This window comes from Urocampus carinirostris, chromosome 11 (genome assembly GCF_059441175.1).
Source record: "Urocampus carinirostris isolate Australia breed hairy pipefish chromosome 11, RoL_Ucar_1.0, whole genome shotgun sequence".
Taxonomy (NCBI): Eukaryota; Metazoa; Chordata; class Actinopteri; order Syngnathiformes; family Syngnathidae; genus Urocampus; species Urocampus carinirostris.
Window position 1 is genome coordinate 8,250,251 of NC_142359.1, and position 25,338 is coordinate 8,275,588.

A 25,338-nucleotide genomic window follows, 5' to 3' on the forward strand; every position below is an offset into this window, starting at 1 on the left:
GCCCCTGAACTCACCCTTCACATGCATTTCTCCTATGCTGTTCACTTTTTCGACACGTTTGTGGCATTCGTGTGAAATCGCAGGGGATTGCGTGACTCCGAGTGTGTTTGCTTGGCATGTGACACGTCATGTGGCTTTAAACCTGTGACTTGTAACCACTATCCCAAATCTGCCGGTTTGCCCAAATAGGTTGTTGAGGGGAGCTTCATGCTGGAACAAAATCACCATCATTAGTTGTAGATGTGACTAAATATTCAATGTTTTGGTAAGACCAAGTTGCCAAAATCGATAATTTATAATGTTTTCCTTTTGTTAACCAATACTTAACGTTGCAAGTTTATGAATGGATTTTGAACTGTTTGGATGTGTTTACTCTGACTCTTGCGTCTTATGCAAAACTTTGGGGAGGGGAATGTAACATTTGGAATTATTATTAGGATTAGGATGAAAAAAGGGATATCAAACTCTGTTTGGCTCTGTGGCTGGATTCAGTGTTTCTGTTCTCAGGCAGCCCGGATCAGTAAAAGAATGTTAACTCTAAACTGCTATATATATTTTTTTAATACTATTCTTTATCATTAAGCATACATTAGTAACCTACCCTACTTTATTATAATCACGGATGACAAGGGTGTCATGATTACCGATGTGATGCCCGCTCCTTTGGCGCCAACTGCATCGGACTCTGATTGGCTCTCTGTCCCTATTTAAACCCCTTCCTATCTGTCCCCTTTTGTCAGTCCGTCTGCGAACCTCAGTTAAACACGAGGCAAGCCTTTTTTCAACCCTGACTCCCACCTGTTTTTTGCTCCTGTCTGCCCCCCGGCTTCGACCCGTTTTTGATTCTGGACACGTCTCCTCTCCCGTCCCGGCTTACGACCCATTTCCGACCCGACCACATTTTTTCTCTACTGTCCCGGCTATCGACCTGTTTTTCTGTCCTTGACAACACCATCGCTCGCTACGGAAGATCCACTTCCGTGTTCGGATCACAAACTGAGTACGTGAGCGACCTGCTTCCCGCGCCCAGCGAACACTGGATTGTGGGCGCAGCCCTTTCTCTTTCCTTTAATAAAACTTGTGAGAAACGTAACGCAATTGGGTCCTGTTTCCATTCTGGTCCTGATGCAAGGGATCTTTTCTAAAGACACCTGTTATCCAGCTGTAACTCTTGAGATATTTCTGGTAATTAGTCAGTGAAGTTAACTAGTTAAAGGGACAGTGTGTATTTTACCAGTAGATGTCTTTGTATTGTGTAATGCAACCAAAAACGAGTGCTTAAAAAGCACAAGGAAGAATGCAACCTATGGAGATTAAAAGTGACTAAATCTGCATCGGTTTTTCCTCATAAATATTTACATACGTATTGTTCAGCTCCACAAATATATTCACATTATATTCAAGACTTAACAAATGTATGTCTTGATAACTATGAATATAAAAATTTTGGCTCTGTAAAATATGTGATTAACACCAGATTTTTTTCTTTTAATGGTGGTTGAAATATTGGAAAATTGACTTTGAAAGTCCTTAAAAAGTACTTGAATAGGGCCATGTAAATGGTGTGCAATCCCTGCACCCAAAGCAGGAGAAGCACTAGAAGTAGTAGTCTGTGTATGAGAAGTGGAATGCAAGAGAATGTAATACGTTTTTTTCCCCCGTCTAACTCCTGCACCATGTGGCGACCAAATAGTGCCTGGTCTGTTTCAACCCGAATTCCGTTTCCCCACAAACTAATGGCTTATGATGGCTTCATTAATGCTCATAGTCTGCTTTTAAAGCGTCAGCAGATTTATGTAAAGGTTTTTTTAAGGAGTCAAGCAAGCGAGAGACATACTCAGGTTATGTGCGCTTCATCATCTGTACGACACACATGGCGCTCTGGAGAGGCAGCAAAACAAATTTAAACAGGAAGGCGACTGTAAATTCTCCTGCACACACGCAGGCCATTTGAAAAAGCAAAGTTGCTTCTGGGGGAGGCCAAGCCACACAGACTGGAGTGCTCTGCACAGACGGCGCTCCAGTATGCCTTGAACTTGCAAAATTTCGCAGCAGATTGGGTGAACGGTTGAGTGTATCCAATGAACCTAACTTGGGAGGGTAAACACAAAAAGGGCAGCCGGGATTTTTATAAATACCTATATCTCTAAATGTTTAATCAGTGTCTGGTGAGGCACAATTAGATTTACAAATAAATTAACCTACATCTATTCCTCATTTGATTGGTAGAGCAAGAAAGCGATATGTAAACTGTGAAAGGTTTACTGTCTTATTTTAACCTTATAAAGTCATTGTGCTGCTCCCTTTGAATCAAACCATTAATCAATTGCTAATCATCCATTATGAAAAGAAGTACATGCAATAAGAGAAAAACAAAACCTGGATGGCTTGACTTTCTGTTAGCTTGCTAATACAGAATTAATAATCACAAGTTTAGCTTTTGAGAGATTAAATGTCCATATTCTCCAAACGGTTCAAGAAAAGCATTCAATTTACTTTGGGTATGTCTTGGAATTTCAGGCAAGTTATACAGGAATGGTAAGGGGTTAACAAAATACTTTATAACTAAATAAAATTAATATCTTTATGGTTATTGGCATTTTTCCCCAATTTATTAGAATGTTATTATATCTGTGTAGTAAGTAATATATGATTGTATATATATATATTTTTTTTTAAAAGACACCTTTTTAAAAAGACCTGCCTTATGAATTCCTCAAATTGTTAATAACATTTTTAAGTATTATTGTTCATATTTTGCTTATAAACACCTTCAAAGAAACATTAAAATAAGAAAATGTACAACTATACAGTGTATATACCAACAGGCTTTGATTTCATTTAATTTGTGATGCATCTGCAAGCTTGTCTACATATTTTACCTGCAATTTTTTTTTTCCAGCAGTTTTCATACCATTGGTGCGCTGGACCAAAGTCTTATTTTATTTCATTTTTCACGTGTGACCAGCCCGAATTGGCTGATTTGGTTTCTGTAGTAGCAGAAACGTCCTTCCTCTCCCCGGTCGTCCGTCTCATGCCCCCCCATCACTGCTCATCATCATCTCAATTACTCATCCCTCCCTCGTCTCCCTCATCTCCCTTCTTCCTTTCCGCTTTCCGTTTTCATTTTGTCACAGCCACGGGCGGCTTTGTTTTTTCCTCCTCTCTGAGTCTATCGATTGTCAAGCGCCAACAAAAACAACGCATAATGGTGTAGGACAGGACTCTCCAAACTTTTAAAATCACGGACCCTATTGTTTTGAAATAATATTGAACATGGGCCGGGCCGGAAGAAAAAAAAAAGATTGATTGAAGATTTTTGTACATGCGGATAGAAAGCCTTAAATATATTACCTCTGCAAAATATGAGGAACCTAGATAACATAAGCAAATCGGTTTTTTTCCCGTTTGCATTTAACTGCACAAGATGTGTTTTATTGTCTTTGTTTATGTAATCTACAATTAATAGAATTTATATATCTTATGTATGCATCAATTCATGCAGAGGGAGAGAGAGAGAGACAGAGACAGAGAGAGCGAGAGAGAGACAGAGAGAGCGAGAAAGAGAGAGAGAGAGAGAGAGAGAGAGAGAGAGAGAGTCAGAGAGAGATTCATTTACAAATAAAAAATTGTGTTAAAGTAATAGAAAATTATTTTTTGGGTTTTTTAAAGGGACAGAGTGTAATATGTAGTGCCTCCTAGTGGTACAATAAATCTTTATTCAAAAAGCAATTGATATTAGGAAAAAATACATGAACTGTCATACAAATGTTCATTTTCATAAATATTCATAGGCCGAGATATTTTAGTAGTCGCCAACATTTGTGTCTGGTATCTTGCTGCTACGCTGTGCTCATTGGCACTGGTGTTTGTTCACATTAGGCAATAAAGTGTCATCCAGTGGTCAAATATTACACAATGTACCTTTAAGCACTAAATTTGATCATTTACATTGAAATACAATAGAGCTACTTTAGAAGTGTTTGATGAATTGTATCATCTATGGCTATATGGATCTAATCTCGATGAAGAATATTAACTTTAAAAAAGCATGTACTAAAAATCGAGCCGGCGATTTAATTGTAGGCTATGAGTGCGATTAAAAAAAAAGGTTTTATGGTGGTACTCAAAAGGACACAAGCTAAGAAATCCAGATGAGTGCAATCATGTCTCCTTAAACAAGGAAATCAATTTTACATCAAATAACATGGGCATTTGCTCAAATGTTCTCAGGTTGATAAATCAGAGTCGGCTTTTATAACTACATTGGGTGGAGTGGCACATGGTTTTGGCGGAATCCAGTGGCTATACCAAAAACTGATGGTCATTGTTTGACAATAAGTGGCTTTTTTTTACTCTGATGCTTCTCAGCATCGTCTCGAGGGCCGGATTAAATCTGTTAGCGGGCCTGATATGGCCCACAGGCTGTAGTTTGGGGACCCCTGGTTTAGACAATTCTCAACAGGGAGTTGAAATGAACTAATTGTAGGCCTCAAGTTGGAATTTGGCAATCTTGTAAGTGCAAAAGTAGTCTTATTTTTTTCTGGTCACATCAATATTGCATTTTTTGACTAGTGTTGTTTTATTTTGCAGTATATTCATAAAATATCTAATGAGATAGCTGCAAAAAATGAATCCATTAGACCAATTTGGGTCAGAATATTTTGAATAGAAAGTGACAGCATTGTTGAGGATGAAATTGTCCACCCTGGACAGCGTCTCTCCATCATCTCATGCCCCCCCGCCACCTCAAAGCCTCCCTAGCCGCCATTATATCAACGACACCTTGTCACGGCCAATCACGTCTTGCTGTACGGCCCCCCATGTTCGAAACCCCTCCGTTTTATCTCCCCACGTCAGACCGCGTTAGCCTCAAAACGGCCAGGTCATAGCTTACTGTTCGTCCCCGTTCCTCAATATACCTGCAAGGATTTTGACAAAAACGCCCACATTTACCGAAATCTATGGACTATAGTCAAGTCATGTTTATTTGTGTAGCCCTTAATCACAAAGAGTCTCAAAGGGCTGCACAGATCAAAGACTATTGCAAACTACAGACTATTATGACACCATCCCCTGATCTAAAACCTGCACGAGGGCAAATAATACACAGATATTGTCAACATAAAATATAGGTTATTCATATGCTATAGAATAGAAGTGGGTTTCAAGCTTAGATTTAAACAGTTCCACTGAGGTTGCAGATCGAATAGAGACCGGAACATAGGGTGAAATTAAATTGAAACATATGAGGGAGCAAGCCCATGCATGATTTTGTATACCACCAACAGAACCTTAAAATCACATCCTAAGCTAACAGGGAGCCAATGCAGGTTAGCTAAAATCAGGGTTATGTGATCAAACTTTCTTGTCTTAGTTAAAAGCCTCGCTGCAGCATTTTGTACTAGCTGAAGGCTCTTGATTTTGGACTTTGGAAGACCGGAGAGTAGGGCATTACAGTAATTGAGACGGGAGGTAACAAACGTTTGAATTATAATCTATAAGGTTCACTTGTCAGGAAACGAACCAGGAAGCAGGAAGTTAAACTCATTTGCGTAGTCGATCTTTCACTTTAATTGAGAAATAAAAGTTGTCCAACACACAAACGGACCAAAGACAAAACAAAACAGGTTCAAAGGTAATCAAAATTACAAACTAGGCATTTACACGGATCAAACAGGCATGAACAGGTCTTCAACATCGTAAAGCAATGGTCTGGCATCGGGCAGTCCCAAAAGGAGCGCAATCAGTTCAATGCGTCTCAGCCGGTGTCAAGGGGCGGGGCTAGCTGGATGCCATGACAACCGTGCAGGACATGACAGCACTGGAGGTAAGATCAGGCCTAAAAAGTGAGGACTAGTTTTTAGGGATACACCTTATAAACTGTTGCGCCTTATAGTGAGGAAAATACAGTCATCTAATCGCCAGCTCGCAATCAAGGGTATAGTGGGCTGGTTTTTGGTTTTCTTGACCTTTACCGCATCGCCACTTCCTTTTAAAACTCAACCTTTGAATCAGGAGTTCCCGTAGCACATGTGAAAAGTATGACGGCGTCAGTATTGGGCATTATCCCTGGGGTCTATTTTGAACTGGAACTGCACTCTTGTCGACTTATTTATGCCTTGACCCCGCCTGGCTTCACTCCAGCGCTTCCTTGTGCTTTCACACTCTGCATTATGCAAAAATAGAGGCAAGGAGGTGTGAGAAGTAAAGTTTCGTCTCCTTCACACCTTCCGTTCTGTCACTTTCCGTCCTTTCCTGCGAACGTGCCGATCGAGACGCGAATGATATTTTATTTCCGAGCCATCAAGGCCTTAAGTGTGGGAGGAAATCGTATTCACTTGGAAAAAAAACTCCCATATTTTAGTAATACGTGTCCCTTTTTTTTATCTCGAGCTGAAAAAATATTGTGTAAGAACAAAACGAGATAGTACTAGGGGAAAATATTTATAAAAAACGGGAAAAACTATTTCAAAACAGAAATAAATCTAAAAAAATATTTTTGTTAAGTTTATTGTCTTTTAATACTGGCAAAGGGGCTCACATAGGAAGCCGGACCATTGTCAGGCTCGAATTCCTTAGTGGAAGTCTGGATTCTATTCTGTTCTCCTTGCAAGTTCAGAATCCACTAATGTCTTTTTTTGAATGTCTACTAAACTATACATGTATCAAACTTAATCACATGTATTTCATTTTTTTAATAATCAAACGCTAATAGAAACATTCATCAGACAAAAAAAAAATGTTATTTATTTCAAATAATCGCACACATTTGAAGACTAAATTGTTTGAATCTGTCAAGAACCAGAACAGGATCAGAACCCAAATGTGTGACGTTACTCAAACAAGCCTTTTATTTTACGGGAAATGGGGAGTCATGCACGCTAGGCAGCAGTCTGGCGTGAAATGTTAGGAAGCCAGAGGCCGACGAGATCGATACCAGTTGCCCGAGTTGATATCGGACAGATGGGACAGACAGGATAGATAATGAAACAGGATATCGAAAATAAACAGGACAAACTAGACGGGAAAGAAACTGGAGAAAATAATAAACAGGACAAAAACAGACGGAATGAAACTGGAAACCGATATTAAACAGGGAAAAATAAACAGGAACGATACCACACAGGAAATACCAACAGGAACAGGACCGAGTCGAAACCCACGTCTTGCGTGGCAGAAGTTCGTTGACGGACTGACAAACCAAGAGTGAGAGCACTGAGCTTAAAAAGATGGAAAGCCAATCCGTCAGTGAGCCACAGCTGGCGCCACACGGGCGGGGCCAATTGGGCGCCATGGCAACCGTGACAGAATCACCCATCAAACCCAACAAAATAAAGTGTGAAAAACGTTTAAATTTAAATTTCACATGTTGTTCATGTTGACATATTTTGCTTTGTTGCATTGTTTTGTTGTATTTTTTTGTAGTTTTATGACTTCTTATACATATTACATTGCCTGATAATTATAGGTCACTCCAAAATTGCAAAATTGTGCTCAAATTGCACAATGTCTGACCATTTCCTTTTTTTGCACTATGATGTCTATGCTTGCACCAATGTATATGCGGACTATTTTTGCACCATGATGACTTTGCACCAAATGCAATATTGCACAACCGTTACGATACAACGTTATCACGACAACCCTGTATGTAACATCCCACATGCTGACATTGCTGTGTAAATACCATGTAAATTATAACTATAGCCTTATTCCCCTTGTTTTATAACATTATCTTCTCTGTTCCTTTATCTTCTTGCTCATACCCTCACTATGTGTAAAACTGGAGTGTCATGCCCAATTTCGTTGTCACAATATGTTAGCCCATTTGTAACAATGACAATAAAGGTATATTCTATTCTATTCTATCTATTCTATTCTAAAATGTTTTTTACTATATATTCTTTACAGCATGAGGAGTATCACTGATTTTGAACGGGTTAACTTGCAAAATCCCCCTGTTTTAGGAGAGCATTGGTTGCAGCCATTTTGGTAAGGTCATGTGACATTCAAGTCTGAGTTACAATAGTATCAAGACAAGTTGCAAAATGGCTGCCCGTGCAATGGCAAAACACTACAGTATGTTAAAAAAAACATAGGTTGCCTCCCCCTTTAATTCAATTTAGCCTAAATGTAGCGGTTCGCCTTTTTCATCCCCCAAACGCCATTTCTGTCCCACGGCATTTTAACGGTCAGCAATTACACTTTCTAAATCTCAATCGAAAGCGAAATTGCCGGCCACAAAGCCAGTATTAATCCAACGTGGCCCGACCGGGAGCCGAGTCACAGAGAAAGCTTTCCAGTCCAAACGACGTTGTTAATGGATGCCGGCGAGCGGCTTCAAACGAGGACTTATTAAAGTGCTCGTCGCCTTTCCAGTTTGACATTTCAAAGTTTCCAGTCTGGCTTTTTAAATTGCTGCTTCTGCAAATGTCACTTGTCGGCTCCCTGGAACGGTCGCAGAAACGAGCAAAATTTATTGTTTAAAACACAAAGACATTGTGTAGTCTGAATGGATGTGCACGTTGTACGTATGTGTGTGAGCTAACGGTGTAATTTTGTCTTTTTGTCCCTGCAGCTACGTCCGACGGGACGCGCCAAGGTCTGGACAGCATGAGGGGAGGAGTTTGTGCCACGCAGGGCATGAAAGTGGTCCTGAAAGTGGGACAGAGTAAGTACTTGTGTCTAAAGTGGTCTGTGTTAGGCGCATTACTGAAAAAAATAAGCAGTCACAGTTACTAGTTACTCCATTGAAAAAGCCATTGTTTTACCCCCAGATTACTGACGTCCAAAAGTCGGTTGTTACTCTGAAAGTAACTAGAAGGGTTGGGTAGGGTTACTTTAACTGGATTACTTTCAATTACTTTTGGATTATTCCAATACCAAATATGCTAATCAAAGACAAAATAAACTAAATATGTATGAAATTATGACTCACCACACGTGGTAAGCTTTCTCTCCTGTCTTTGATCTCTTTGATCTCCGGCAAAACTAACATAAAATGCAACAGAAACAAAATGAAAATAAATCCAAACAGCTTGCCAACATCATTGTTGCTGTTCCATGTATTCCGTTACTCCCCAAGCCTGCACAAAATGTAGTAATTTTATTCATATTTAGTTTATTTTGTCTTTTATTAGCATATTTGGTATTGGAGTAATCCAAAAGTAATTGAAAGTAATCCAGTTAAAGTAACCCTACCCAACCCTGGTAACTAGCTAGTTACAAATTAGATAGATAGATAGATAGATAGATAGATGATATATAGATACTTTATTCATCCCCGTAGGGAAATTCACACTTTCAGCAGTATCCTTGTGTTAAAAAATAAAATAAAAGATATAGAATACAAAAATACCTAATATAACATGTTAATAAAGAGCATTTAAATAGTCTTTAAAAAAATACACACTGTAATAAAAATAGGGTAATAAGCAAATGTGCGGATGGGGTTTAATGTGGGCTTTTACTGCCCCGGGTGGAGTTAAAGAGCCTAATAGCATGAGGGAGAAATGATCTCCTTAGTCTGTCGGTGGAACAAGACTAACAGCAGTCGGTTGCTAAAGCTGCTCTTCTGTCTGGAGATGATACTGTGTAGTGGATGTAATGAATTGTCCATGATTGACCGCAGCTTGTTCAGTGCCCGTCTCTCACCTACAGCTGTCAGGCTGTGCAGCTCTGTGCCCACAACAGAGCCCGCCTTCCTCACCAGTTTATTAAGACGAGAGGCATCCTTCTTCTTACCGCTGCCTCCCCAACACACCGCATAGAAGAGGGCGCTTGGCACAACAGTCTGATAGAACATTTGCAGGAGCTTTTTGCAGATGTTGAAGGACGCCAGCCTTCTGAGGAAGTACAGTCGGCTTTGTCCTTTCCTGCACAAAGCTTCTGTGTTGGCAGTCCAGTCCAGTTTATTGTCCAGCTGCACACCCACGTATTTGTAGGTCTGGACAAACTCTACACATTCTCCTTTGATAGTTACAGGTTCCGGGTGAGGTCTAGTTCTCCCGAAGTCCACCACCATCTCCCTGGTCTTGGTGGTGTTCAGGTGCAGGTGTAAATATTATTGTAAATATCCACGTTAAAGCCAACCCTCTAAAATGCCTAAAATAGCCACATCATAAAAGAAACAGAAAAAAGACCAGGCATGTTAAACACACAGCTCGCGAGTCAGACACATTGACTTGTGCACTTGCCCCACTGCTTGAATTTTAGCAATACACCAACTTATCACAGTCAGACACATAAAGCCCTCCCTGACCTGCCCCCATGATAGCATTTGGTGTCTGCTGTCTGCTCTGAACACAATGCACAATACGTTGATATCAATGACAATAAGGACAATTCAATTCAAAATCTGGGAAGCAGTGAACCAGCGATAAAGTAGCGAGGGGTGTACTCGTTACTAAGACAAGTATTGCGTTCCAGGAACTAATCCTTTGTAATGCGTTACTCCTGACACTGCTCATAGTCACTCTTTGAAAGAAAGAGATCTTTCATCTGCGTTTTACATACAGATTGCACACGCTTGCTTGTGGGTGGAGCGTTTTAGTGCTTGTTAAGTGGCGAGAGCGGCAAAGAGGTGTCGGATCGGGCACCCCTAATGAAGATCGTTGACTCCTCTTACTCTTGCTTTTGACAATTCGAGTTTCTCCTTCCCCTCACCTCAAACAGCTCTCATGTGCATGGCAAGGAAGGAATTTCTTCTGCAGTTATTTGGTTTCATTTGGGATTTCATTTCAAACAATGAGCTATGAGTTCCCGCGCATAAAAGCGACCTGCCCTTCACGCGACCGCTCCTTTGCCTGCGACACTCTCTTGTATTGCACTGCTATCATCCGTTTCATCAGCCGATTCGACAGAAACTCGTCGACGAGGGTCTTGCTTTTGTCATGCGGCAAAGCTACAGGAAGGATTTGACCTTTATGTCTTGTTTGTAAGATATGGATGTGGTAAACAGCTGCCACGTTTTTCGGGAATCTTAAAACCAGATCAAACCCCCACCCAAAAGGTGTTTTAAGATTGCGAATATGAATCGTCGGATTGTCTTTCAGTTTTAAATCGAAAAACAAGATCAAATGGTGTTTCTTTGGAAGGTATATTGTTTAATAATAATAATAATAATAATTCCCTTTGTATTGTCATTCTTTGTAACAATGTACATAGAACGAGCCGATGCAGCCGCAGCCAACAGAGGGCGCCGCCATTTTACCAATTAGGTATGACTCGGCCGAGGCGCGAACCAAGTCTATCATGATAAAAATGGCAAGTAAAGAAAAATAGGGCCAGTTATTTGCATGTCTGGTACAGTGGGGACAAATCACTGCATTTTTATTCGTAGAGCATTTTTTTCACAATTTTATACGTATTATCACTATAATTTAAAAATTTGCCGGTCTGGATTCATAACCCCGACGGGGCCGCATACGGCCAGCGGGCCGGAGTTTGCCTAACCTAGGTCTAAAATGTGAGATTTAGGAAATCCTTTGCGAATTAGTTGTTTGGGAGCCTTTTCCAAGATTTTGAGAAATCAATGAATCATCAAGCTAAACGTCTGGAAATGTCTATACATTAATCCTTAGTTTTGCACGGTGTTGCATTCCAAAAATGTCAAATGATAGTCAAAATCCACGAAGTAGAATTCTTTATGTATTTATTTATTTAATTTCCGTAGTGCAGTGGTTAGCACATTCGCCTAACACGCGAAAGTTACCCGGTTTGAGACCGGTTCGAAACATATGTTGACCTGGAGAGGATTGGGCACCACCAGGCTGTACTTTCCCAAGACACACCACAGAGGACACAATTCCGTTACGACCCTCCTGATCAAGGGCTTCAACTAACCAACTAACCATTTATTCATGTAATTATGTATTTATTACTCAAGAACAAACCCAATTTATAGGCTCAAGTATTTTTTTTAATCGAATACAGGTACTGTATTATAGAAACATTTTTGTATTGAACAAAAAACTGCTGTACTCTAAAATTATCATTTAAAAAATGTTTTTATTTTATTGCACGACTCTTAATGTATTAAGGACACAATCCACTTTATTTTACATGATACTTTGCCACCATCACATGGACATTCCGGAAAATTGCATTTACCTCTCGGTTATGTCCTACAGCAGTCGTTCCCAAAGTGGGCGGTACCGCCCCCTCTGGGGGCGGTGGAAAGGTCTGCGGGGGCGGTGAGAAAGAAAAAGGCGGTAGGGGGGCAGCAGTCTGAAGTCGAAGTCAGAAGTATGAACGTAGTGCGGTTGTGAAACCGCAGAGCACTGCGGTTCTTTCAAGGTTATGTTGTGAGTTTTGTCCAACCACAATTGTTACTGTTCAAGTTTTAAAAGCGCCGACCAATCAGAGGCAAGTTTTGATAATAGCACAAGCCGATAAACACGATTCAAAGCACCACACTATGCCACACCCACCGTGTGGGCTCATTGAGTGTCATGGCGGACTCCGTAAACATAGTCCCAGAGTCAACAAACGTGAAGGAAACAAAGCTTGCACCGAAGAAGAGCAGTACATCACTTGTTTGGACCTATTTTGGTTTTGACGAAGCAGACGTGGAACAGAAAAAAAATGCTTGTTGCAGAATTTGCTTTCACGTAGTCGCTATGTCCAGAGGAAACACAAGTCATTTGTACCAGCAACTTAAAAAATTACCACTGCATGTCAAAAAGGGTTACAAGTAAAAGACGAAGAATGTGCGTCTACAATTGGACTGGGAGGTAATACACTGGGGAATCAAGGGGGTGCCTGCCTGCAAAAGTTTGGGAACCATTGTCGTACAGTAACCATACATATCTTTAAATATCAATCATTTTTTAGATTACCAGGGAGCCACTAGAGCTCTGTTGGCGATAGAAAGTATTTTCCTCTGTTTAGTCAATCAGAACGCAGAATACAATGCATGAGGAAATGCCGCCAAGTAGCAAAACCACGATAAGTAAACAGTGATACAGCAAGGGATGACTATACCATGATTATTACATTGCTTTTCATTGGTCAGTCGTCCAAAATTCCCTTCCCTCATCTTCATCTCTAGCAGGCATTGAAGTTCTCCAAGCAAACTTTCCATTTCTTCAGTCCGTTCTATCTCGGGTACTGCGGAAAAGGTCACAACCGAGCTGTTTGTGGGCTCTCGGTTGACTTATTTGGTTGTACATTTATCTTGCCCCTTTTCTGGCAGCTCACTATCGATCGCAGGGAGCGCTTCATCCAAGGCTTGTGTTTGTTAGGCTGTGTACTTGTCATGTTAAGTTTGGGAAGACTTCGTTCTTTGTTAAGGTAAGGTTCCGTAGGGTCGAGCCCAATACTGAGAGTAATTGATTACCGAATTTCCAAAGGGGCTCTGTTAGAAATAAAAAAATGGGTTGGTTTATCTGATGAACCCATTAATTTCCCATTCATCAACAAATTATTCAAAAATTAGACATTTTTACAACCTCAATTTATCATATTTTCCAGAATAAGTCACACCTTAAAACCCCCAGTTGGCCCAAATATTGAAAGTGAGCCTTATATACTTCAAAACATGATGATTACGATTAAAAATTCGTACAATACGTATAGGTATGCGTTACCATACAATATTTTACATACAAAATTTGACAGTATATTACCATACTCGAGCAACGATGTTGCAATGATTGATCAAATCTATAAACAACGCAAATTTAAATAAAAAAAACATTGTACCCAACGGGAAATAAACTCGAGAAGTGGCGGCAAAAAGGCAAACACTTTAGACCACCAGTGGTACAGATGACATAAGGCAAGGCATTAGAGCTTATCTCTATTACACTATTTTTTCGCTGCAGGGAACACTGATTTGCATAGTTAATTCTGATAGGTTAAACAGTATCTCCATTTCTTCAACAATTATTGTTAGAGAATAGAATAGAGAATAGAATATACCTTTATTGTCATTGTTACAAAATGGGTTAACATATTGTGACAATGAAATTGGGCATGACGCTCCAGTTTCACACATTCACAGTGAGGTAAAGAAACCAAGAAGATAAAGGAACAGAGAAGATAAGGTTATAAAACAAGGAGGATAAGGTCATAGTTATAATTTACACAATATTTACACAAGAAATGTCGGCATGTAGGATGTTACATACAGTTTGGTATCGTAAGGGTTTTTGCAATATGCATTTGGTGCAAAAATAGTCATCATAGTGCAAAAAATAGTCAGCATATGCATGTGGTGCAAAAAATAGTCATCATAGTACAGTGGAGAGAGCAGAAAGTCTATTAACGAAATACTATACAACCTCCTTTACATACGTATACATATTGATTGGTTATTGATGCACATGTGAAGAAATGGAGAAACTGTTCAACTTATCAGAATACACTATGCAAATCAGTGTTGCTGGCAAAATACTGTGATGATGGGATAGTTGATCAAGGCCTTTTTGTATGTCACCTATGGTCTAGTGGTAAATTGACAGAGCTACTACTCTGGTTCGATTCCCATTGCATACAATTACTGACTGATCAATCATTGTGTGTGCTTTAATATACAAATGTATATAGAGCCCAACAATTATACAAGAATACACACAGTATCTCTTACTGTAGTCTCAATTTTTTTGCGCCTTATAGTTTTAATAATAATAATAATAATAATTTCCTTTGTATTGTCATTCTTTGTAACAATGTACACAGAACGAAATGTCGATACACCTGACCCGTTGTAGCGAGCCGATGCAGCCGCAGCCAACAGAGGGCGCCGCCATTATACCAATTAGGTATGACTCGGCCGAGGCGCGAACCAGCGACCTCCCAGTCTCAAAGCGGGCACACTACCATCTAGGCTGGTTTTGCCTTATGTATGAAAAAAAATGACAAAAAACTTATTTTTGGGGGTGCGCCTTATCATCCAGTGGGCTTTATTGTGCGAAAAATACGGTATATTCATACGTTTTCGAGCGTTAATATTGAGATTTTATTTATCTGTATTCGAACCTATATTGTTATCAATTGACGCTGTTGATACTAGCCACTGATACAGTGGCTGTATACTGTAACCAACCTCAGTCAAAGAAAGAATGGATTTTGTTTTCCTATTTTATTTTATTTTAACTGTTATTTTTCTTATTTTAATATATATTTAATTTGTTATTCCTGACAAAGCAAGATAACGATAATAAACCACTACCAGCAAAAAATGAGATCATGTTTTTGCCATCATGTTAAATGGATTTTTAGATACAATATCAACACTAAAAGAGGTATGCGCAAGCATTCTTGGCGTATATACTTGTGTTTGTACTGAAAAAACAAATGTTGTATCAGATATATAATTTTTTACTCTGACACCGACAAATTGTTGTTATTACTTACTTCATTTAGGAATTATCTATTTGGTTTATTGCATATCTGACTTGTTTTTCTCGTAATATGAGAAAATGATAATCGCATATTCTAGGCGTCATTTATCTTATTCTATGACATATTAAAGCGAGACATTTACATTTAATATGAGTAAAATAATCTACTGGAGCAGCGGTAAACCATTTTTCAGAATTTCTAGTATTTTTTTTTTCTAATATTGTTTTTTATATAATTACTCATTTTACTCCTATTACAATCCTTTTTTTGTTATCCCACTCAAATATAACCTAAAATAATAGTTTTAATTAAAATGTTTGAAATGAGCAAACTTATATATCGCTTATAAGATACCTTATGTAAGTAAATACAAACAAGTAATTGTGAGTGCTTTTGTTAGCATCTGTACTGAACTATGACAGTGAGGACTATGAGGCAGATGGGATTATTTATCCCTGCAGATTAAGTGCTATTCTGCACAGTATTGTGAAAATGTCAATGGCCTCCTTATCCTCTTTCCCTTTTATTACGTCATCAACAAGTCAAGCAGGAGGCCTAAAATTGTAAATTTCCATTCATGACTTATGACAGTCATCAGGTAATACCGTAAATTCGGAACTACAGTACGCACCGGATTAAAAGCCGCAAATTTAAGAAGAACCTCATTTTTGTATTGATTTTAAGATGCAGGCTTAAGCAGACACACAAGAGGACCCATTCACGTCAATTTAGAATAAAAAAGAATCAGCGGGGAAATGTCTAGTACAGAGAAGTAACACATAATGCCTTGATTAAGACACTTGTTTGGGAACTGTGTCCGCAGTTTTCAATCTAACTCAATCTAGCGCAGCAGTTGATATTAATTAAATTGGCAATAACTTATAAGCAAGAGTTAAACAAAAACATTCTCAAAACACAATCATTATACATAAATGCCTAGAATCTTTCTAAAAACTCATGTGGGCTGATTAAATATTTTGGTGTGGCAGCAGGTAAATAATTATTGGGTATATTTTTCCTATCAGGCAACAATGTGGTGTCATTTTAGGCTGTTATCATTATTATTGTGTACCCCTCCTTAGTTTGTAACCTGTTTTAGGGTGTATAATATTTTTTTTTATCTACCAATTGCAATACTTGGTCTCTTCTATATGTTTTTTTCCATGTACGCAAGGGATGGGAGAGTTTAAAATCAGTCCCATGGCTTAGCCTGTGTACAGGCTGTTGTGATTGTATGGGTATCTGAATCTTAGCCGATACAGTACATCGAGTTTTGCTTTTAGAATGCTTTCTTTGTGCTCTTGCGTTTTGTTAATGACAATTCAATATTATTGACTAATGCGCTAGTTGATTAAGATTGACAACTATGGACACAGTCTGCAAACAAGTGTCTTAATTGAGGTACTATGTGTTACCATACTGTACATAGTTACCCCCACCGTTCACGCACGCTTCATCGGATTTCTTCCCTTTGACATTCAGAGCACTGGACAGAAATCGCATTGCGTTATCACTATTTGTGGGCCCTTGCGATGCTTCGTTTTAATTAGACAGTCAGATTCCCTGCCTGCCGGGACTTGCTACGAGCCGGGGTGGGGCCATGATGGGCACCACAGCTGGGGGAGCGCCAGACACGTGTCTGAAATGCACCCTGCCACCCCCATGAGACCCTCGAACCATCTGCCTTAAAAATCAAAACAAAAAAAGAATAAGACGCATTGCATTGTAAGCCGCAGTGTTAAAAATATAGAAAACAAGTAGTCCACATTTAACAGTATATATAAATGTGCTGATAGTGATTAAGTATCCGTCGGTGCTTCTCACAGGTCCGTATGGGCTGCCCCCCAAGAAGGAGCCAGCCGGGCGCTCCACGAGCAGGAATTCAGGTAGGCGGCCAACCCAATGGATGCCATGCACAAGATGGATGCAGAGAATAAAGCACAGCTTGTAAATGAAAGAAGAAAAAAAAAAAAACAATAAGCAGTAGGGAGGGTTTCAGGGGGGACAGATGGAGGTTGTGCAGCGGTGACATCTGCGGATCTCTCTATTTAATTCCAGATATTTCCTTTCCATCCTTCCCCTCCCCTCCCGGGCCCAGCTCCTTGGAGCTAAGTGCCACGGGCAGGCGGGTGGAGGATGGCTAATAGCTACATTGGGCAAAGGACAAAAAAAGAAGAAAAAGATAGATAGGGAGAGAGAGAAGAAGGAAGGAGAACGCACATGGAGCCAGGGCCAGACCACAGGCAACAGTGGAGAGAGTTATTACTGTCATTAGATGCTGCAGCCTGGATGGGAGAAGGGAAGGGGGCGTCGGGGGTGATGGAGCAGACAGACGTGCGAGAGCTGAACAAGTTCAAAGAACAGTAGTGGGGAAAAACTGCATGTGTTGCATCAAATGTAACTTGTGATCTCTCTATCTATATGTATATCTATCTACATATCTCTCCATCTCTCTATTTAATAATCTATCTCTATCTATATCAATCCCTCTATTTATCTATTTCTCTATCAATCTATCTAACTATGTATCTCTATCTCTATTTTTTATCCATCTATCTCTCTCTCTACCGATATCTATTTGTCTCTATCTATATTTATCTGTCTCTATATCTATTTGTCTCTATCTATATCTATTTCTCTTTATCTATAGCTAATTGTCTCTTCCTCCCTCTCTCAATTTACCTCTCTATCTCTTTATCTATCTATTGTTCGATCTCTATCGCTCTATCTCCCTATCTCTCTGTCTATAACTCTATCTCTCTCTCTATCCATCTCTCTCTCTCTATCTCTCTGTAGCTATCTCTATTGTTATCTCTTTCTCTCTCTTTCTCTATCTAATAAATACCTAGAGGTAAATTGTGTATTATTTGACCACTAGATGCCACTTTATTGCCTAATGCGAATGAACACCAGTGCCAATGAGCACAGCGTAGCAGCAAGATATCAAACATAAATGTTGGCGACTACTAAAATATCTCGGTCTAAGAATATTTATAAAAAATAACATTTGTATGATAGTTCATGTATTTGTTCCTAATATCAATTGTTTTTTGAATAAAGGTTTAGTGTACCACAAGGAGGCACTACATATTACACACTGTCGCTTTAACAAAACAAAAAATCATATTCTATTACTTTAATTAAATGTTTTATTTGCAAATGAATCTCTCTCTCTCTCTCTCTCTCTCTCTCTCTCTCTCTCTCTCTCTCTCTCTCTCTCTCTCTCTCTCTCTCTCTCTCTCTCTCTCTCTCTCTCTCTCTCTCTCTCTCTCTCTCTCTCTCTCTCATCTCAATTTATCTATCATTGATCTCTATCGCTCACTATCTCTCTGGCTATATTTGTATCTCTCTCTCTATCCATCTATCTCTCTCTATCTCTCTATATTTATCACTATCTCTCTCTTTCTCTCTCTCTATCTGATAGATACCTAGGGGGAAAAAATAGTTTCGCTTTGCTGTAAAAGTAATCCACCAAAAAGCTAAGTATTTCTCAAAAATTACATGATTGCAATCCATTAATTCACAATTATTCAACACTTAGATTCAGGTAAACGTTCTGCTTGCCTTTTTTTAATTTAATGACGCTTTTTTTTTTTCAACCACTCAGAGGTGCAAACTGTCTCTTTTGTGCAAACCATGTGAATGATTATAAGGCACACTTTCAAATTTTGGGCCAATTTGGGCTTTTAAGGAGCACCTTATCGACCGGAAAATATGTTGTATTTTTTTTTCCTAGCTATTCAAATACCATTTTCTGGACGTTGATTAAGTTTATAATTATATTTCCGCCTTGACCTTTAATATCCAAGTCATTTGAAGTTGTGATACGCGCGCACGAACCTCACGTTCTCTTTTTTTTGAAAGTGATGAAGGAAACAAAAGAGTGAGAGATAGAAAGGAAAATAGGTGCAGAGGTGACTGAAAAAGGGTTTTATAATGCAGCCAGCCAGAGCAAGGTGACAGTCATAATGGAGATAGAGAATGAGGGATGTCCGTTAATGGAGAGGGGTAGAAAGCCGGCAGAGGCGAGCATTAGCCCTTTTGCCTGCCCCTCGGTCGGGCACCACGGGGCGCACAGGAAACCTGCTCATTACCAAGCCAATATAACCGAGACTGGGCAAGTGAGGATGCGGGAGAAGAAAAACGAGGGACGCATGCCCAGAATAAGTGAGAGCCAATCATGCAGAGGCGGCCGAGGCCTGACATATAACATCCAACATCACGTGCGCCCTTGTATGCCATTTCTCACCTGTGGATCGGCAAATTCTCGCTTCAAAAAGCCAGATGGGTGTAAAGTATCATACAATGTTGCAATTTGGGCTATCGTTGATAATCGATTCGTAAATTATTGTTCGAATATATTAAAATACTGAAAAATATATATATCTATACATTAATAATGTTCGTGTGTGCTGTTGTTAGTAACTCGAATGTTCGTAAATAGGGGAGCGTTTGTATACAACTATAACACAATAACAACTATAGATATACAAATAAAAACCCTGAACACCAAAATACAGCAAATGAATGATCTTTATAACAAAAGTACAACAAAATTGGAGGGCTTCTCCTCTCAGTGAGGGAAAGCGATGTCGAAAGCAACTGGCTAGATGCCCGCTAGCATTAGGTATCCTGAATTTCAGACAGGTCTTTGCTATAACTAAAATTCAACTGTCCCCAATATAGTGGTTTCCCCTGAGTTGTAGCTCCTGATAATCTGTTTCATGGGTAGTGGATCTGGTGTTGGTAAGAAACAGGCTCGGCAGGGGTATCTTAATTAAGAGAGTTGTTAGCCTAGCCTTAGCAGTAGGCTGGACCTGCAGCCTCGCTATTGCCTATTGCCTCTCCCGACACCGCCTCAGTTACTTCTCGGGCCCGATAACAATCCACGGTGCACCCCCTTTTGTTTACCGTTCCATTACACTCTTCTGACTTTCATCAGAGTACGATTTAATTGATGGATTTCTTTTCACTAAAACAAACCTTTAAAGCTACTAGCTGTCGCCATGTTTTTAGTGAACACGGTGATTCGTTTGCCAGCGTTATATATTGTATTCATATAACGTCTCAATATAATTTTTTTCTTACTTGCAGTTCATTTTTTTTCTCCATCTAATGAGCACGAACCCTATTGATTCTCACAATGACATAGCTTTGCGTGCCGGAAGCATTCAATAACCGAAAAAAAATATAGATAGTACATTAATTAAACATACACAAATTAAAGATGCAAAAATATCAGTGAAATTTAATTTTTGGAAATTTTTACAGTAAACAAAAACTATTATTTTCATCCAATCTATGGTATACTTCCATCCAATCACTAGTATACTTAAGTTTAATTCAGTTCATTGTTAGTAAAATGATATTTCGCAAGCAAAGTGCCCTTGTGTTTAGAAAAAGCATTGTTTATATATTGGAAGTATCACAAATCCCCCCAAAAAATGAAGAAGCTCCGACATAAAAGTTCTGCATCCTTTCCCAAAAGGCCGTTTTTCTCAGTGTTTTCGGAAACAAGTATTTTCAAAAAACGTAACAATGTTCAACCGTTGTTTACTAAACAATGGTGAAAACTGGATTATTTATTATTTGTTTTGTAATGAAAGACGAGGTTTGAAGTTTTCTTTTGATATGTCCTATGGAGCCACAGAATTACATGTTATGTAGGCCTTCAAAATTGAGTAAAAATAGCGAAAATTGGCTGGCATTGCCTCTTCCCATTGGGGAGAAACGTCTGGGATTGAATGAGTTAGCATGCGACATCACGGGTACACTTGCATGACATTTCTCACCTGTGGCTTCCTCGAATTCTCGCTATAAAGGGCGAATCTGGCGTAGAGTTGCCGTCCAAGTGTGTGTGACTGCGGTCTAAGTCCAAAAGCAGAGCGGTTCTGCTCATATGGGCCGGCGGTAGAGCTAAGTCAACACTGTTGTTAGGCTGCGTGTTACCTTGATTACACACTGCGGCTTTGCTGCCACCTCAATGGCAGGGCGGTGAAAAAGCTGCACAGTCCCGAGTGCTTATTTTGGTTCCCGTTTGCTGCCTTAAATCAATCCTCTGCAAAAACAAATTCTAGTTTTCACTGAAAGACTAGTGTGTCCATTTTAACTACCGTAGTTGTTTGTGTATAACACTCATTCGTGTATAACGCACACCTCTTAATTTTTATTAAATATCAGTTCCGCTGGGATTAAAGCACGACCCAGCCTAAGCCTGACCAATTACCTTGATTTGCTGGACCGAACCCGAAGCAAACAGGAAATGACATATTTTATTATTGAGGAGGTGGACAAATTAAATCCTGTCTTTCTTAATGAAATCCAAGTTAAACAAGACTGTAGAAACATTTACATCTTTTACTTTTCTGTGTCCACTGACGTTGCATTAACCAACAATTTTCCATCCTTGACGTATTTTTTTTAATAGTTGACAGGAAAATATGAAAGGCTTTCATTTTGACGGGTTCAAAATTGGGTTATGAGTTGTATGTCCTTAAGAATCTAGTGCGGCCTTTTAAGAGAGAAGGAGGCAGAGACACAAAGAAGAACAATGGCATTTGGATTTAAAAATGCAGCCAGTGGGAAGCTTGGCCCAACCTGAACATAATGATTGATAATTTAGGCCCGACCGAGGCCAAAATTCGGGTTGGGCTTAAGGTCTTACCTCTATTCCCGATAAAACAAGACAATCCAAAAACATGATTTTTCTACTGAACTTTTTTTGTGTTTTATATAATTCTAGGTTATCAATCGAAATCTAACTACTTTATAAATCCTGATTTGTGTGTGTGTTTGTATTATAGGGGTACACAGTTGTAGTCCAGGCCTCCGCGATTGTCTTTAGCTAGCTCTCGTGTCATAGCAAAATGATCCACATCCGCTTTCGTGGGATCTCTAACTCCCTCTGGCGGCAAAGTTGGGTATTGCTGCCCCAGACCACCGACGATTCCGAGCACCCAAATCCAATCTTCTATCCGAACCAACAATTGTTACTTATGCACATGTTTCACAACCTTGCTAAAATAGAATCCCCATATATGTCTATAATAATACAGAAAGTCTCAATAGATCTATTGGAAGTCATGTTCAACGCTAAAGTGGCTTTTCCTTTTTTCCAGGAAACTCAACCCACTCACGAGGACCCGACACCTTTGGGGGCGCGGAAGGCGGTGGGGAAAACGGGCCGCTGCAGCCATCCAACATCGCGTTGATCGCCGGCGCTGCAGGCGGCTCCGCGTTCCTGCTTCTGGTCACAGCAGTCATCTGCGCCGTGTGCTACAGGCGGCGGCACGCCAAACACTCGGACACCCATCACCCGCCATTGTCGCTTTCCTCCCTTACCAGCCCCAAGCGTGGAGGCGGTGGAGGCGGAATGGGCATGGGCATGAGTATGGGCAGCTCCAACAACAACGGATCCGAGCCCAGCGACATCATCATCCCACTGCGGACCTCGGACTCGGCCTACTGCCCGCACTACGAGAAGGTGAGCGGCGACTACGGCCACCCTGTCTACATCGTGCAGGAAATGCCGCCGCAGAGCCCGGCTAATATCTACTACAAAGTATGAGGACTGGACTCTCCGGAAGTAGAACCCCGTCCCCAAACCCCAGGGATCACTCCGAGACCTGCCCCAAACCAGGCCCGGCGATCCCGCCCTTACACTCTCACCCCCTTCAGCACCGTCTAATCACCAAACCCGAAGCCCACCAGAACATTCTGAGGAGACTTCCAGAATGCACTAGGAAGTGCGTGAATGTGGCTTTTGGATTCAAAGGACTATGTTTGAAAAATAAAAACATAATCCCTCAAAGCCCAACCCGTGTTGAGGAACTCCCAGTTGCCATACCTGCCTAGAAGCCAGCAGCCCTCCCCCTCAGAGCACCAAGTGTCATTCCGAGACCCCTCTTTACCGCCTACACTTCTAAAGAAGAGGGGGTTCTTTGGATCCGTTCAATCGGGAAAACCGAGGTGGGGGTCTCGCGACCCGCCTCGGTGGGCCTTAGGTCTCTGAGCAGTCGGGCTGACGCTCAAACTCTTGTATATTTTAATAAGCTGTGTTTGCGTGTGTGTGACAGTGGGCGTGACTGTGCTATAGACTCGTCTTAAAAATACCAAAACACAAAATAGTGAGCGGATATCACGAAAAAAAAATCCAATAAAATGAGATTTTTCTATGGCTATCAACACTTATAGATGATATATATAAATATCCACTAAATAGATGTTTTTGCTTTTAATTTCTATTTTTGGTTCTATTACCAGCTGAAAACACACCTCTGTGGCTAGCCCTTTTTCTATTTTTCACAACTTACCGTAGTACAATCTGCCTTTTATATTCATTTCGTTTTTTGCCCCCCATTCCAATCAACCTACCCCCCATGAAGGTGTTTGTACTGTATATTTTATAGCTTCTTGTTTGATGCTGTAGTGTTGAAGTTTAGACCTTGTTTGTGAAAGTGTTGAGGTAGACTCATCTATGAGTGCTTTTGTTCGGTTTTTACTCCAAATGTTTTTTTTTTTTTTTTTTCATCTGGTAAGAAAGGTGCGTGAGAGTGGGGGGATTAAAATAAAAGACAGGATCGAGGACCAAGCAGCACCAACGGAAAGACTGTGAGGATATTGCACACTAGTGAAAAAAGGAGGACAGAGGATGAAGAATCCAGATGGACATGATGATGAACTTTGTCACCAAAACGTATTTAGGAGTTGAACTCATGACACCAACGCACACACGGGCCAAATGACATCACAGGTGGCACATTTCTAAAGTACTTCTCGTTGTGTTCCATTCTTTGTGTACACACAATTACACTCGAGCGCCTGTTAATGGCTTCTATAGTGAAAAACACTAATCTCCAACGATTAGTTTTCAAATGAGTTGTATATAATCGGGGATGACGCACCGACACACATGCAAACATTCGCAGGAAACATTGCTGGATTCGACGCTTAGCAAAGAAATAGTTTTGTGTTGCGCTAACATTTTTGTGGCTTTCGTGTAAACTGGTCGTCGGCGGCAAGCACACATGCATAATGACACACTCGCTCGTGGTTTTTATTTTCTTTTGTTTATGTGATCTCTCCTTAACTGTTTTGTATCCGTACCTAACATCATCTACACTTTGTATTAAGATGTGCTTTAATTGTCACATGTGCCCAATTTTTTTTCACCTCCTGATGGTCAGAAATTAAGTTACAATGATTAAACGTGGCAGCAAGGGGAGGGGAAAGGGGGAGCTCAACAGGGTTGGGTGGTGAAGGAGGTTTTATGATGGGGGGAAGGGGTCCAAACACGAAATAACAGACCGCACTGTTAATTCAGTTGTTCAAAAGTCTCGATTTGCCATATTTTGTTGTTTTTTTTCCCCATGTTCTCATGTGGATTTAAAAGTTTTGTGTTTGACCAAACAGAGCGTAGTCTGGAGAGGGGTTGGGGGGTTGTTGGGGGTCTACCTCCCCATCTGCTAGTAAGTGTCCTGAAATGTGATGTACCGCTGTACGAAATATGAGCACGACCACCATCCCCAAACAACCATCCCTCCCACTACCACCTACTCCTTCCTCCCCTTACGCAACAAACCTACCCCCTCCCCAAACGCACCTCTGAAGAGAGGAAAAGATGAGTACATTCCTGCTTTGGAGAAAAAAAAACCTTGAATAAAAAAACAAAAACAAATGTTTAAGCACCACTTTTGGTTGTGATGTGAGTTTTATTTTGTGTGAGGTTCTTTTGTTTAGTGTGTGGGCTTGTTTATCAGAGGCCCACTGGCAGGGCCTTTTACAAGTAGTTTTTTCCTCTTATCGGTACTATAGACTGCTCGCAGCGGGAATCCTTTTAGTGCCTCACTTAATGTTCCTGCCATCTCTCTCACACACACATGAACAAACTCTCGCTGTTTTTATCAACTTATCAAACCGAGCCTTCGTTAGTGTTGCCCGGCAACCTATTGATGGAGCTGATTTCATTCTCCGTCTACCGTTTCTTCT

The 25,338-nt window shown here is 40.2% G+C and overlaps 1 protein-coding gene across 2 annotated transcripts in view; it reads left to right on the top strand.

Moving 5' to 3' along the window:
- The window catches only part of efnb3b (ephrin-B3b), a 127,677-nt gene extending 102,637 nt beyond the window's left edge, over window positions 1-25,040 (top strand). Inside the window, exons 4-6 of one of the 2 annotated variants that reach the window (XM_088346874.1) lie at window positions 8,582-8,674; window positions 17,178-17,237; window positions 22,470-25,040. In XM_088346874.1, the coding sequence (XP_088203000.1) occupies window positions 8,582-8,674; window positions 17,178-17,237; window positions 22,470-22,918 (602 nt within the window). In that variant the 3' untranslated portion in view covers window positions 22,919-25,040. The remainder of the gene's footprint in view (window positions 1-8,581; window positions 8,675-17,177; window positions 17,238-22,469) is intronic. The other variant, XM_088346876.1, reaches the window with a different exon arrangement.
- Window positions 25,041-25,338: the final 298 nt, after the last annotated feature.